The sequence below is a fragment of the Aquila chrysaetos genome, chromosome 9, assembly GCF_900496995.4.
Source record: "Aquila chrysaetos chrysaetos chromosome 9, bAquChr1.4, whole genome shotgun sequence".
In the NCBI taxonomy this organism is placed as follows: Eukaryota; Metazoa; Chordata; class Aves; order Accipitriformes; family Accipitridae; genus Aquila; species Aquila chrysaetos.
The window spans coordinates 20,166,320-20,179,252 of NC_044012.1; the positions used below are offsets into that span (position 1 = coordinate 20,166,320).

The following is a 12,933-nucleotide window of genomic DNA, read 5'->3' on the forward strand; positions in this document are numbered from 1 at the left end:
AAAATAGTACCATTATGTTCATTCTGGCTGATTCATCATTAGATTTGTTCTGGTGCTGATGCTTTCCCAAGAAACAGGCTGGGGCATGATTAGGGAGTACTATGGGAGGGAAACACCAACGTGCAAGAAATGTACTGCAAGGACATTTAGGAGGTAGGGTGCCATTAGTTCTGCTGTTCATGGAAGACTTATTTGATAGCATTTCATTTATATACAAGTTATATAGTCAGATGACCTCCTTTGTGATTACATTTGTCTATAATTTTTGTCTGTTTTATCTGCTTCTCATTTCATATAGAAGTACTTGAAACCGTGGACTTCATTGCACCTAATGAAAGAGTTGTTTTCAGAACTTGTGAAAGGGAGAGGCACCATGTTGTCTTTCAAATGGTAAGAAACCAACCACAGGTACTCTTCTGATAACATAGTTAAGGTAGTGCTAGTAGTATTAGTCTAAGTCTAAAGCAGCTCTCTGTATTGCAGACTATCAATTTCTTGATGCTTCAGGCAGAAGTAGAGTTTCACACCAAATGTGTTGCAGAATTTCTAATCTGTTGGTACACTTGTGATCAAGATGCTACATTATAAGCTCTCCATACAGCAGTTTTCAGAAGAGGTGATTAAAATCAATACTGTACTCTATGACAGCAGCTTCTTTTTGTAATAGGTATCTTTGATGTATTTCTGAACATATAGATACCAAAAATAAATTATGCTGATGTTTGATCACGTGTTTAAGTCTTGCGCTGTCCAGTAAACAGTCTCACTGGAAAGACTAAAAAAATGGCATTGTTTAGTGTTAATAAGAGAGGATTAACCTGTGTGTTAACGTTGCACAAATGGATTAAAGGCTGCTGGAGAGAAAAAGATAGTAATTTGCTCTTTTAGACCATTCTGTGTAGGACAAGAGATGATGGGAGTTGGAGGGAGGGAGAAGTGTGGACTGCATCAGATACTAAAAAGACCTTTTTCAATGGTAATGATAGCCCTGGAATAGGCTGCTTGTAGAATTGTTATTAGTGGAGCTTCTTAAGAACGTGATAAATAAATATCAAATGGTGATGGGCTAAGAACATTTGATGCTACTGTAGGTTAAAAGGGTGGACAGACCTCTCCTCTTCAGTGGCTGAATCTACATGCTTTAGCTGTCTGTTGTGCTGTGGATGGGTATCTGTCACTTTATACTAAACATTTAGGGCAAATATAGTTATACACGTGTGCAAGTGAGCACATTTTTTTTAATTAATTTCATGGTGTTTTATAGTTATAAATCCTCTTGTTCTACCAACAGGGTTCAGCAGATGCTGAAAGAGCTCTGGCAGTAGCTAAGCTTGTGTAAGTCATCTTCTCTCACCGCCTTCCCATCATGGGTTTGTTTAGGGTTTTTTTGTAGAGAGGAATTATTGTGGAAGACAGTTTTTTATGATTGAGAGGATCAAGGTGGGTCTTGATAGGACCAAGAAAAGTTCTGTAGGACCTGCACAGTAAAGTATAGCATCTCAAAAGGCCAGTGGTATAGTGGTGTAACTGCAACTTCTATTTAAAATAATTCTTGCTCAGCAGCTGCGTAAGTTCTGTACTGGGCTTGATGGCTTTTTGCTAGTGCAGTGTGTCCTTGATCTCTCCAATATGAATTTTCCCTGGGTATTGCCCAGCTGCAAGTACAACCAATATGCCTGAAAATGTCTCCTACTGTTTGTGGTTTGAAACCCCCAATAAAGTATTGTGCAGAAATGAAAAGTGTGTTTCAAACCTTTTTAAAAGGTGTTTTTAAGCCTTCATTTTAAATAGATGGACGTTTCAATAGGACTTGATTTAGTGACAGTGGTGAATTTAGTGGTAGATATACTCATATATATACTTAATCCTGTATAAACATATTTAAGATGAGTGTTTGCAGCTTCTGCACAACACTGGTCATTGTAACCTGTGGACAGACTGATCTTCAGACTGATGTTAAAATAAATACGTAACTTATATAAGTGAGAAGCTAAAAAATCAGAAGTTCAAATGAAAACTTAACCTTAAATTCTCATTTAAGCCTTAATGATGATAGAACAAGTTTCCTGGAAAGACGTCTATTTTCTGATTCTTGTTCTAATATGCTGAAAAATATTTCAATTGTTTCTTTCTTCTGTTTCAGAGAGAGTGATGTAGCTGGTATTGATATCAACATGGGATGCCCAAAAGAATATTCTACTAAGGCAAGTGGGCTTTGCTTACTCTTAAATAAGCTTTTTCTTTCTTAGAGGTGTGGAATACATGTTCAAGTTTTCTGGGTTGAACAAATTCAAGCAGTAAAATTTTCATGCAGATAAACTTGAGTTTATTTTTTTGCAATAAACCGAAGAGTCTTGAAGGTGTCATGGCCCTAATACAGTAAAATAACATAGTCTATTAGAAATCTCCCTTAAGAATAGGTTTGGTCGTGTAATTAAACATACCATATCCTTAAGTGGGTAAGCATGTATGAAGTTTGTAAGCTCAGGTTAGTGTGGACTTGTACCACTGAGCAAGTGGTGATTGTATTTTCTGACAGGACAAGGACTGAATATTGAGAAAAACGTAGTGAGGTTGTTACATTGTATTATTGTACAAAGTTAACACTAAAACTATTTAGAATTCTGAAAACCCTGACAGGTTATATCGTATGTTGCATTTAAAAGTAAATTCTGTAAGGCCAGGATAAAATAAAGTGTTTAGTTTGGGGGGGGGGAGGGGGTTATGTTTTCCTGAGGTCACTAATTTGTTGGATGAGTGAAATATGTTCTGCTTAGCCTTAATAAAAATAGGAATCACAGTTTGTCATCTGAGCAAGTAAACATTCGCAACGTAGCAATGCTGAGTTCAATTCTTGGTCAGTTTTAAGTGGGAGGAGGATGGATCAGTTAAAAATTGATTTTTTTAGTCAAGCACATGTAATTCTAAACTAGTCCACTATCTGTGGCTAAAACAGAGTAGTCAAACTGGTTGTTAGCACTGTTAAGCCAGTTACTGGATAGATAAAGTATCAGTAAATTAGACCATGGAGCTCCATTTTGATGTCAGATGTTCAGGCAGAATAGATAAGAGAAATTTTGCACTTATTGTCAAAGAAAAAGGAACTTCCCAACTTCAAAGACTTAAAACTTAATTCCAGGGAAGAAGCCTGGCTGTTGCATTTAAACTTTCTATCCTCTAGTCTTTGTAGCATTGGCATTTTTAGCATTTGGAGCAAGTTCTCTGTTATGTGAAGCTGTAATGCTTCATCCTTTAAACAGAAAAACTAATATATCCACATAGGCAGTACTTTTACTTCCTAATTCTGTGTTACCCATCTTTACATCTGGAATCTTTTTACTGATCTTTTACTAAAGCAAGAGCACAAATGTAAATGGTAACTTGAGATCTGCCTTAATTCCTAGTATCACCGTAAGCTTTTATAGAACTTATATATTTTCTTTTGGCAAACCAAGTTGCCTGTGGACCAAGGAAAACTATTTTTTTTTCCCTCTCCCCTTTCACAGTAGAAAAAAATGCAATAAACTGTCACAGAATTCTATCTGGCGCATAAATACATGGCTGATTGAAATGTGGTATCAGGTGCATGAAAGCAATGTTGTTAAAATGGGGAGTAGTAAAGGCCAAAGCTGACACTGCCAAACATACCCGTACCTTGCATGATGTCATGACATTGTACAGACTCTAGTCCACATAAGTATATCATCCTCCTTTCTCAGTCTTTCAGCCAAGAAAAAAGAATGCTTTGTCTAAATGGATTTATTTTCCATTAATGGAAGATATCTTTTGATAAAACTACTTGAAAAGAGTTTATTTTAGATCACATTACCTTAAAGAAATAAAAGGACAGACTACATCATGGAGTTCTGGAACAGAAGAACCAAAGGGCCCTAATGACGGTACATAGAGTATGTAAGAGAGGGCTGATGTTTTTCCATCACGAAGATTGCTTTTCCTTTGGAGCATGTGAGGTGTGTAAGAATGTTGGACATCTTTCAGGTCTCTAGTATCTTCGCTTTAACAGTTCATAGTGTTTCAGCCTGGGTCTGACAATGGTCAATGTTGAAAGTACCTGGTGATGGTGCAAGAAAGGCATAGAATAGATCAATTTATGGGGGGATTTTCTGTTTCAGTACTACTTAGTTTTGTAGGTTGGCTTGCACTCTGAAGAATATAACTTAAATTATTCTAATATATTCCATCTAACTTGTGAATAATTTTACCCACATATATTTCTAGAGTTTTTCTGTTTTAATCCCATTAACTTTTTTGTTTCAATGATAACTTATGAAGATGACATTCTTTTAAACTCAAATTTTAATTTCCCCTGTTCTGGAGTCTTTTGATTTATGTATTTAGATTCTGTTGTTTCTGAACTTCCTCTGTTTTTCTGCTTTTGAGATAAAGTGGTATTACCAAGAACTGTAGTCATGTTGAGGACATGTCATTACATTCATAATGGTCTGATGATGTTTCCAGTAATGTTTTTTTTAGCCTTTATTACTTTCTTCTGTATCATAACTAATTACAAGGAAGACTATTTTATCCTTCCACAGAATCATAATTAAGAACAAAACACGAAAACATCCACCCTGTATTAGTGTGAAAGATCAAAAATTCAAATGCTGGTGAATCGTTATTTTCCAACAGTAGTTTGGGTCAAAAATGTTCATACAATTTTGAAGTTATTTCTTATGTCTGCCTGTTGGCCTCTAGATCTATATATGCAGATGAAATAGTGCAGAAAGAACAGCTAAAATATTAAATTGTTAAAGTGTTCATAATTTGTGTTCAATACAGCCACTTAATTTGTCTTAGCCTGTTTTTCGAAATGTAGTGTGTAGACAGAAACTACTGACATCAAGACCTCTCAAATGTGGTGTGTAATTTCTTTTTTTTCTTACTTTTGCTGTGGTCTGCTATTAGGCAAAATAATTGAGTTGAAAAACGTGTTTGCCTAGTGTGTAACAGTTTCTGTATATTTCCCAGGGAGGTATGGGAGCAGCACTGCTATCTGATCCTGACAAAATCGAGTCTGTAAGTATCACCTTGTGGGTTTTGAACTGCCTTGGAAAGTATTGTGTACTGTGCTCTACTGGAAGCAGGAATGAATGCACAGAAGACAAATTTGTAAAAGCTAGAGTGGAATAATCAGTTTTGAATGCTGGAATTAAGGTTATGGATAAATAATCCTGATTTAGTTCTCCTTGTCATTGTCTGGACTATAAAATTGCTACATTCTTCCTTTTCAGCTTAAAAACTTTCACAATGTGGTGCTATATTTGCAGAGGGAGGAGTTTTATGTGCAGATGTATCTAAATCTGCATAAAACCCTATGTGAACTGGTATGAAAAAAATATATTAAAAAGATATATATATACATCTATGTATATGCAATATAGATAGATATGTAATATGTTTTTTTAATATATATTTATATTTTTTTCCCAAGGACTTCTAAGCTTCCCGAGATTAAACAGAGTTCAGATGTTGCTCTGGGTCTCCAGGAACATACTTAGCATATAGTTCTTTTATTTTCTTTCTGTTTAAAGGCCTGATTCTTCATAGTTCAGATGAGTTGACTGTGAACTTTGTCTTGCTTCTCCTTAGCTTTTAGTTGTTCACTGTATCCTCCTTCAGAGTTCCTGAGGGCAATTCTAGTTTACAGTTCACCTCTCAGTAATAACCGAATCATGGTACACAGTGGTGAATAGTTCAAGGTAGTTATTCTTTATTTCTTGTACTATGAAAAGTATGCAGATCTGGACAAAACAAAAATACCAAAAGCATTGCTCTGCCTTTTTTCATGTGGCTTTTGAGTGCATTTTTTTTTAAAGGTTCTTTGTTGTAGGTCAGTCTTTTGAAGAGACCAGACTCTTTTCACTTATCTGCATGACTCTTTTTCTGAATGATAGCTAGTGTCTTCTGATCGCTGCAGTTCATGCCTTTTCCTTCTGTCTAAAATGGATATTGAGTCAGTCTTTTAAGTTCTTCCTCTTTACTGTGATAACACCATTCAGCTTTGTAGGCTAGTAGGACTTACACAGTTTCAACAAGCTGATCTATTGCTTAGTTACTATTCTTTGTAAGCAGGTTGAACAACCTGAAAACAGGTTGTTCTGCATCATTTATTTCATTCTCTGAGGACATGCCATTAGAAGGGCATGTCATCAAAGATATAACCATGATAGAGTGTTAGCGTTTTGCCAAATGTAAGAATCTCTTATTGTCAAGAGCCGCATTGTTAGCTAAGCTGTATAGACTGACTATTCAGCAACTGGAAGCATTATTAACTGTGCCAAAGCAAGAGTTTAAATGGAATAGACTGGACCTATTACTCTCTCTTTCATGATGAAAAAAGCAAAAGTACAAGTGATCCAGTCTTGATCTCAAAACATTTTTAGAGAAGGTTGGTATCAGTCTCATTTTTTTCAAAAGAGAAAGCAGAATTGGATAAGTGTGGCAGAAAGTCAGCTAACAATACAGGCAACAGAACTGGAACCAGAACCTGATATTTTGAGGCCTGTGTGGTAGTCCATGAATTGGGTAAGGTGGGTGGTACCATCCAGAATTAAACTGTAATTTATGAAGCATGAGGTGACAAAGGCTGAAAGAAAAAAAATCAGGAGTGGAGTATTTAGTGGGCTAAGAGTAAATCTGGCAAAAATATTTCTTGCAGGAACGAGAAACAGTTGTAAATATGATTGTTAGCAGCTTCCCTTCCCCTCTACAACCATTATGTTTTGCTTTGATCTTCAGAAGAGCAGGAAACTTGATGTTCAAAAATTTGGAATTGTTCTTTTCAATTTAAGATATTAATAGGTAGCAAAATCTTAGGCATGGAAATTACTCTTAGCCAAATGCAAAGGGATAACTAAACTCATAGCCTGCAAAAGACATCTGTAATTACAGCTCCAAATCAAGCTTTTCATATGATTAAAAAGTGTAGGGTTTGGTTCTCACATTGGAATCCTTAATGAGGCTGACACTGAAAACTTAGAAGATTTGCTGATGATGCTATTGTAAGAAAAATATTATAGTGATGATGTTTGGAAAATGATGTCACTTTAGTTTGATTTATATGCAAAAAATAATAGAAATTAAAAATACTGAAGAAAGGGGGTTTTTAGATAACTTTTGTGGAACCTACTGTTTTATTTGAGAGAACACTACTGAGGAAAGATTTGAGTAGACAGTGCAAGGTGACACTAATTACTTGCCAGCTGTTCTAAGTGTAAGAACTTGTGAGTGCTAGCTGTAACAGCTCATTTCTGTATTGGGAACCTAGTAAGTGCAGTAACATTAAACAAAATTCAAGTTTCATAGTATACACAACTCTGAAAGAAATAATTTACCTGCAGTTCCATCCATTTTATACAAGGAATAATATGCATGATAATATCTCAAAAAACAGTTGAAAAACATGTATTTTTCTAATAATAGTCAGGATCAGCTGGTTTCCACTCTTTTATTTAGAGAGTTATTGGATTTCTGGTACTACTTACTGTATAGTCGTACAGTGATTTAAACGTGTATAGGCCTTTATATGGCCCTTTTAAGTATGGTCTGTTGGACTTAAATTCAGCCTGTGAAAAGGAGATTCTTTCCATAGCTCAGTTCTTACACGGTTAAACTAACAACTGCTCATTTGTCTGCTTATTGTGAGTTTGTTTTAATGAATAAAATGTGCTCTGTGTTAAGCATGGAATTCAGTTTATGATTTTTGTTTTCTTTTAGAAGATTCAATAACGTTGCTTGATATTGCCGTCTCGTTTCCATTTTGAAGGCCATCTTCTCTTTAAAAAAAAAATCTCTTTTTAGGGAATACTTACATTTTAGTTTTCATAAGAAACTGACAACTCGAATATAAGACGATTGTGAAAACAGTTGCATGAAATTGAAAAACTTTTGCACTTTATTTTGAAATTATCAAAGTTTACTGGTTACTTCATATTAAAAGCAGTGTTGAAACTCCAGCGGCAGTTAATTGCTCTGTATAAATCCAGTTAAAATCAAAAAAGAAGTGGAAATAAAAGTGGCTTAGACTATAAATAGTTTTGTATATCTTCAGATAAAATTATATACTCAATTACAGACTGCATGTGTCTATCTAGCATGTAAGATTCTTTATAGAGGAACAGTAACGAGTCTTACATTGTTCTGATTTCTTTATATCTTCAAGAGAGAAAGGAGGAGAGCTTTGTTAATGTCACTGTTGTGATCATGGGTTTTTTTGGTTTGTTTTTTTTTGTTTTCCAGATACTGACTACCCTTGTTAAAGGAATTTGTAAACCAGTAACCTGCAAAATCCGCATTTTGCCCTCAGTAAGAACATAAATCATTATGCTAAAGTCTTTAGTTATTGTTTATTTCTGTGATTTAAAATCAATTAGAATATATGGCATTCTAATATATTGGCATTTTAAACCTCTTACTATGAAACAGCACTTGGAATTATAATTTCTGTTTGGGATGCTGTCATGACCTAAAGGGTTGTCCGACCTATGGGTGTATAGAGATCATGATTGTGGGTTCGCTGGATTCCATGATACACAAGGACACAGAGGCTTTTATCCTCTAAATTTCTCAACTTTATTACAGATTACCACAAATACCACAAAAATCACCATAGCAAATATACCTATGATTAATAAAGATATATTTATATCTATCTCAAGCTATTGCAAATTATTGGTAGCAACAGTCAATAGTATAACAGCAATGATTAATATGGCAGAAGTCGATTATAGCAACAATCAATAACAGCAACAACCAAGTAGGTATATACTACTACAAGTTACTACAAACTTATCACTAGTGAAGCAAACTTATCACTAGTGAAGCAAACTTATCAATAATATAACAGCAGATACACTTATGATAGATTACTTACATGCATATATATATATATATATATATGTTCTTAGTAATAATACCTGTATCAAGTGCATTAGACAGATCCCAGAAGGGGACCCAACCATCCCAGAAGTAGGAGGATAAACTGAACCAACCCCAAAAGTAGGCCCAGAGGGGGACCAATAAAATAACAGAAAGATACTCACTCCAAAGATGATCTGTGTCATGGAGTTTGGAGTCAGCCAGGCATCCCTGGCAAGAGTCCAAGATCTTGTAGAAAGTTTGTGTGGAGAGTTCAACCTGTTTAGGAAAAGGGTAAGTATGTGCAGCATGGAAAGTTCTCCGAGAGAGAGAAGCTCCATTATGGATAAAAATTAAATCATTTTTATGTCATAGAGACACAAGAGGGCGTAAGACATCACCCCTCGAGCAGCCAGTATATGCTGTTAATTCCTGTTTTTCACCTGGGGCAGCCAATAGATGATTGTTTTCTGTTCTTTCAGAACAATTTTTATTTTTTCCAGACTGTTTTCCTGTTATTGCAGTTAGAACAGCCAATGGCAGTTACAGATTCTTTCTTTCTTAGGATGTTTTCCCCTTTTTCCAGACTATTTTTTACCTTTTCAGATGATGAGTTGCTGATACGGTTCCTTGGTTTTGCACTTATGGTGGTATCTCAGGATGTCTCTGGTTTCTGGGGACCCAGTTGCACTTACCAGGGGTGCTTCTGGTTCACAGGCCTAGTTCCCAGGTTAATGGTTTTTAGGCTAGCAGGCATTTTCTCTCTCAGCATTTTTCAGAAGATATTTTCTTCTGTTCAGTAATTTTCCCCTTCCAACCAGGTTGCTTTTCTGGCTGCTCACATCAGATGCCAAACTTCGTTTCTCCTCTCTAATTTAAAAAGTCAAGAAAATACTAGACATTATATGTCTAGACATGGTTTTATTCCATTGAACTGCAAATGCAGATACTTCTATTAAAAAAGTCTTGTAGTCCTGTTTATTGTAACCCATTGAGTAAATCCCAAAGCTTTTGCTGGTGGATAAGTATTAAATGAAAATAAAAAGGAAAAATGTGCTCTCTTATTTTAGAAGACAACTGCCAAATATGGAATTGACTGAGAGTAATATGTGTACATAAGCACAGTGCGATAAACTTTGAATTTCTTGATAGTCTGCTTGAAGTTTAAACTTCAAGAGGGTAAGACCAAGCCCTAATGTTACTTCTCCAACTTCCAACATTCATGTTAACAATGAAGGTTTTACTAATGAAATTGTGTTTACAAGATAAACTGCCTGTGCTCTATAAACTACTCATATTCTACAATGCAAGGAAATTTTGCATTACTTGATTCCTGATTTACTGTATGTGCAATGACAGCAATAAATACTACAAATGATACCCGAATTAAAAACAACTTCTACAGCCCTTTTAGAAACTCTTTGATACATTGAAGCACTGAACTTGCTAGCTTATACAAAGAGGCCATAATCTTCCTTCTCAGAAGCAACATCTTCATTGCAATTAGAATTACTTTTTTCTGGATAGATTCTTGGGTACAATCATTCATTTCAAAGAAATTGTGGTAAGACTGTTATATTGCTAAAGCTGTTACATTTTGTTTTGTCAGTATTTTTCTAGAATTTAACTATTAATAATGTAGCTTCCTTACTGGATTTTTTTTTCAGTTGAATTCGCTACAGGAGATGATGTGCCTTCTCTTTTAATGACTGATTGTTTTGCAATTGTGTATTTAATTACCTGCCTAGATACCATGATTGCATATGACCTGGATAGATATTTCTGTAGATGGATGAACTGTAACAGCTAGCTATTGTTCAGAAGTCATTTACTCATGCACTTAAAATGATTAAATGAACAAATGAAGCACGTGTGAAAAGAATCAGTAACTGTCTAAGATCATTTTGGTTCTGAAGTATTAAATCAAAGAACTGGCACCTCTCCTTTTTATTTTGTACAACTATCCTAGAGCCTTTTCCTTTTTGTTTCAAGCTGCTTTTGCATAACATGTCATCCATCAGAACAGCAGGTGAGCTTCTGTCTCTATGTCCATGCCAGCTGGTAGATGTTGCATTTTTCAAAGACTGAATGTGCTATTTTTGAAATGAGCCACAGATCATTCTCCAGCTTTGGAAAAGAAAATTGGCCTTATCTTTTTTCATTCTCCCTTTCCCCAAAGCTGCATAAGGCAGGCTAAGCCAGCAGTGTGCCAAATTTCTTTCTGCCTTTTAACGGCTTAACTCTTTGAAGATACTCTGGGAGCTTCCCCTTTTTCTCTTGTGTCTTTTGATTCACTGGTCGTGTACAAATATCATTAGAATTTTTTAGATACTAGTTAACTTTTTAAAGACACATCTGAGAAGAATATTTATAGATGTGTGATTGCATGTTACGTTGACTTTAGAAGGCATCCACTTATTAAGATGCATTTTAATTACAATTTACAGAGTAGTCATTAGAGAGGACTTGCTAGTCAAGTGTTTTGTATCATTTTCAAATGACAGTCTAAAAACCTGTTGGAAAATATTCTTCTACTACAGAGTATTGTCTTACTTTGAGAAAGTTTGCTATCTATAGTTTCAAGGAAGTATTGAAAATGGATTCTTATTTTTGCCATAATATGTAGTTCTTTAATTGAAGTATATATTAAATGGTTATGCATATTGGGAGTTACTGTTAAAATACAGGAATCATATCCCTCTTGATAAAAGAAGAGACTTCCAACATTTGTTTGCACAATTATTGCATGATAGTTATTCCTTTTTTTTGTTTGTTTTTTGAATTAAACCCATGTCGTTCTCTCTTATCCCTCAGGTTGAGGATACTGTGAATCTGGTAAAGAGAATAGAAAAAACTGGTATTGCTGCCATTGCAGTCCATGGAAGGTAAATTGATTTAGGCAAGAGAGACTTAGAATTTTTTTTTTTTTTTTTTTTTTTTTTTTAGGTAGCTGTTGAATGTAGCGCAGTAAGATATGACTAGAGAGTATACTCTATACGTAATAAGTGTTTCTGATTTCAACTGTTAACTAAATTGGTGGTGTAGAAAGTCAGGCCAATAATTAGGGAATTGAACCGCTTGCTGCTATTTTTCTAAAATTTTTGTCTCAAAGACCAAATAAAACAAAAATTATCTTGCATACTCCATATCTAAAAAATGCTGCTTATCTGGATGTGGAATTACAGTAACAATGTTTTAAAATGTATTTGATATGAAACAATTCTCTTGTGTTTCAGGAAAAAAAAAGGAAAATTACATCAAATATATAAAGTCAATAAGCAGAAATAAGTATGTCCCAATAATCCTTGAGTCATGTCTGCTGTGATTCAGATATCTACAAATTCCATAGGAAATCTTTGGTCTTGTCTTTTTTTTGTTTGTGGGAAAGGAAGAAGGAGGAGAGGCCTCAGCACCCTGTCCACTGTGATGTGATCAAAGCCATATCTGAAGCAGTCTCCATTCCAGTAATAGCAAAGTAAGTTGGACTAATTAGCTCGTTATTGCCATATGCTTGTACCTCACTTAAGATTTGCAAGTGCAGGAAAAAGATCCTTCATGTAGGGCGACCACAGTGTTACCTGTTACTAAAGATCAAATCTCAATAGAGGTAGCAGTGACAAAAGTTGGCCTTGTGAAATGCCACCATACCTCAGATTTTAGTTTAAAAATTCCACGTATTTTTCAAAAAGTACTGCTTTTGTGTGTCACAACCTATCCTATGCAAGTTGTTTCTGATTGCATCCAGCAGTTGAATTCTCTATGCTTTTAAGCCCTGTGCAGTGACTGGCTATAACACCTACCACTGTGTATGTTAGACACTTGCACATTAGAGATCATCTGTCCTACTGCTCAAAACCAGTGTTATGTTCTGTGGCCTCACATTTTGCCTAAGACCTCCTCAGTCTCCAGACATATAGACATGATCCCACTGAATCTGTCTGCTTGTATTGACAGATCCTTCAGTAACTCTGTGATAGTAAAATAAGGAGCTCAGTCTCAGGAAAGTTTAGCTACAAAATATAAGTTTTAAGAGCAGCTTTGGAAGCACAGGTAATG

The 12,933-nt window shown here is 35.2% G+C and overlaps 1 protein-coding gene across 10 annotated transcripts in view; it reads left to right on the plus strand.

The window, feature by feature from the left end:
• The window catches only part of DUS2 (dihydrouridine synthase 2), a 50,519-nt gene that overhangs the window by 5,602 nt on the left and 31,984 nt on the right, over positions 1 to 12,933 (plus strand). For 9 of the 10 annotated variants that reach the window (XM_030024783.2, XM_030024786.2, XM_041125808.1 and 6 more), the window contains exons 4-10: positions 299 to 390; positions 1,292 to 1,335; positions 2,144 to 2,204; positions 4,990 to 5,037; positions 8,260 to 8,325; positions 11,692 to 11,762; positions 12,266 to 12,352. In XM_030024783.2, the coding sequence (XP_029880643.1) occupies positions 299 to 390; positions 1,292 to 1,335; positions 2,144 to 2,204; positions 4,990 to 5,037; positions 8,260 to 8,325; positions 11,692 to 11,762; positions 12,266 to 12,352 (469 nt within the window). The remainder of the gene's footprint in view (positions 1 to 298; positions 391 to 1,291; positions 1,336 to 2,143; positions 2,205 to 4,989; positions 5,038 to 8,259; positions 8,326 to 11,691; positions 11,763 to 12,265; positions 12,353 to 12,933) is intronic. The other variant, XM_041125803.1, reaches the window with a different exon arrangement.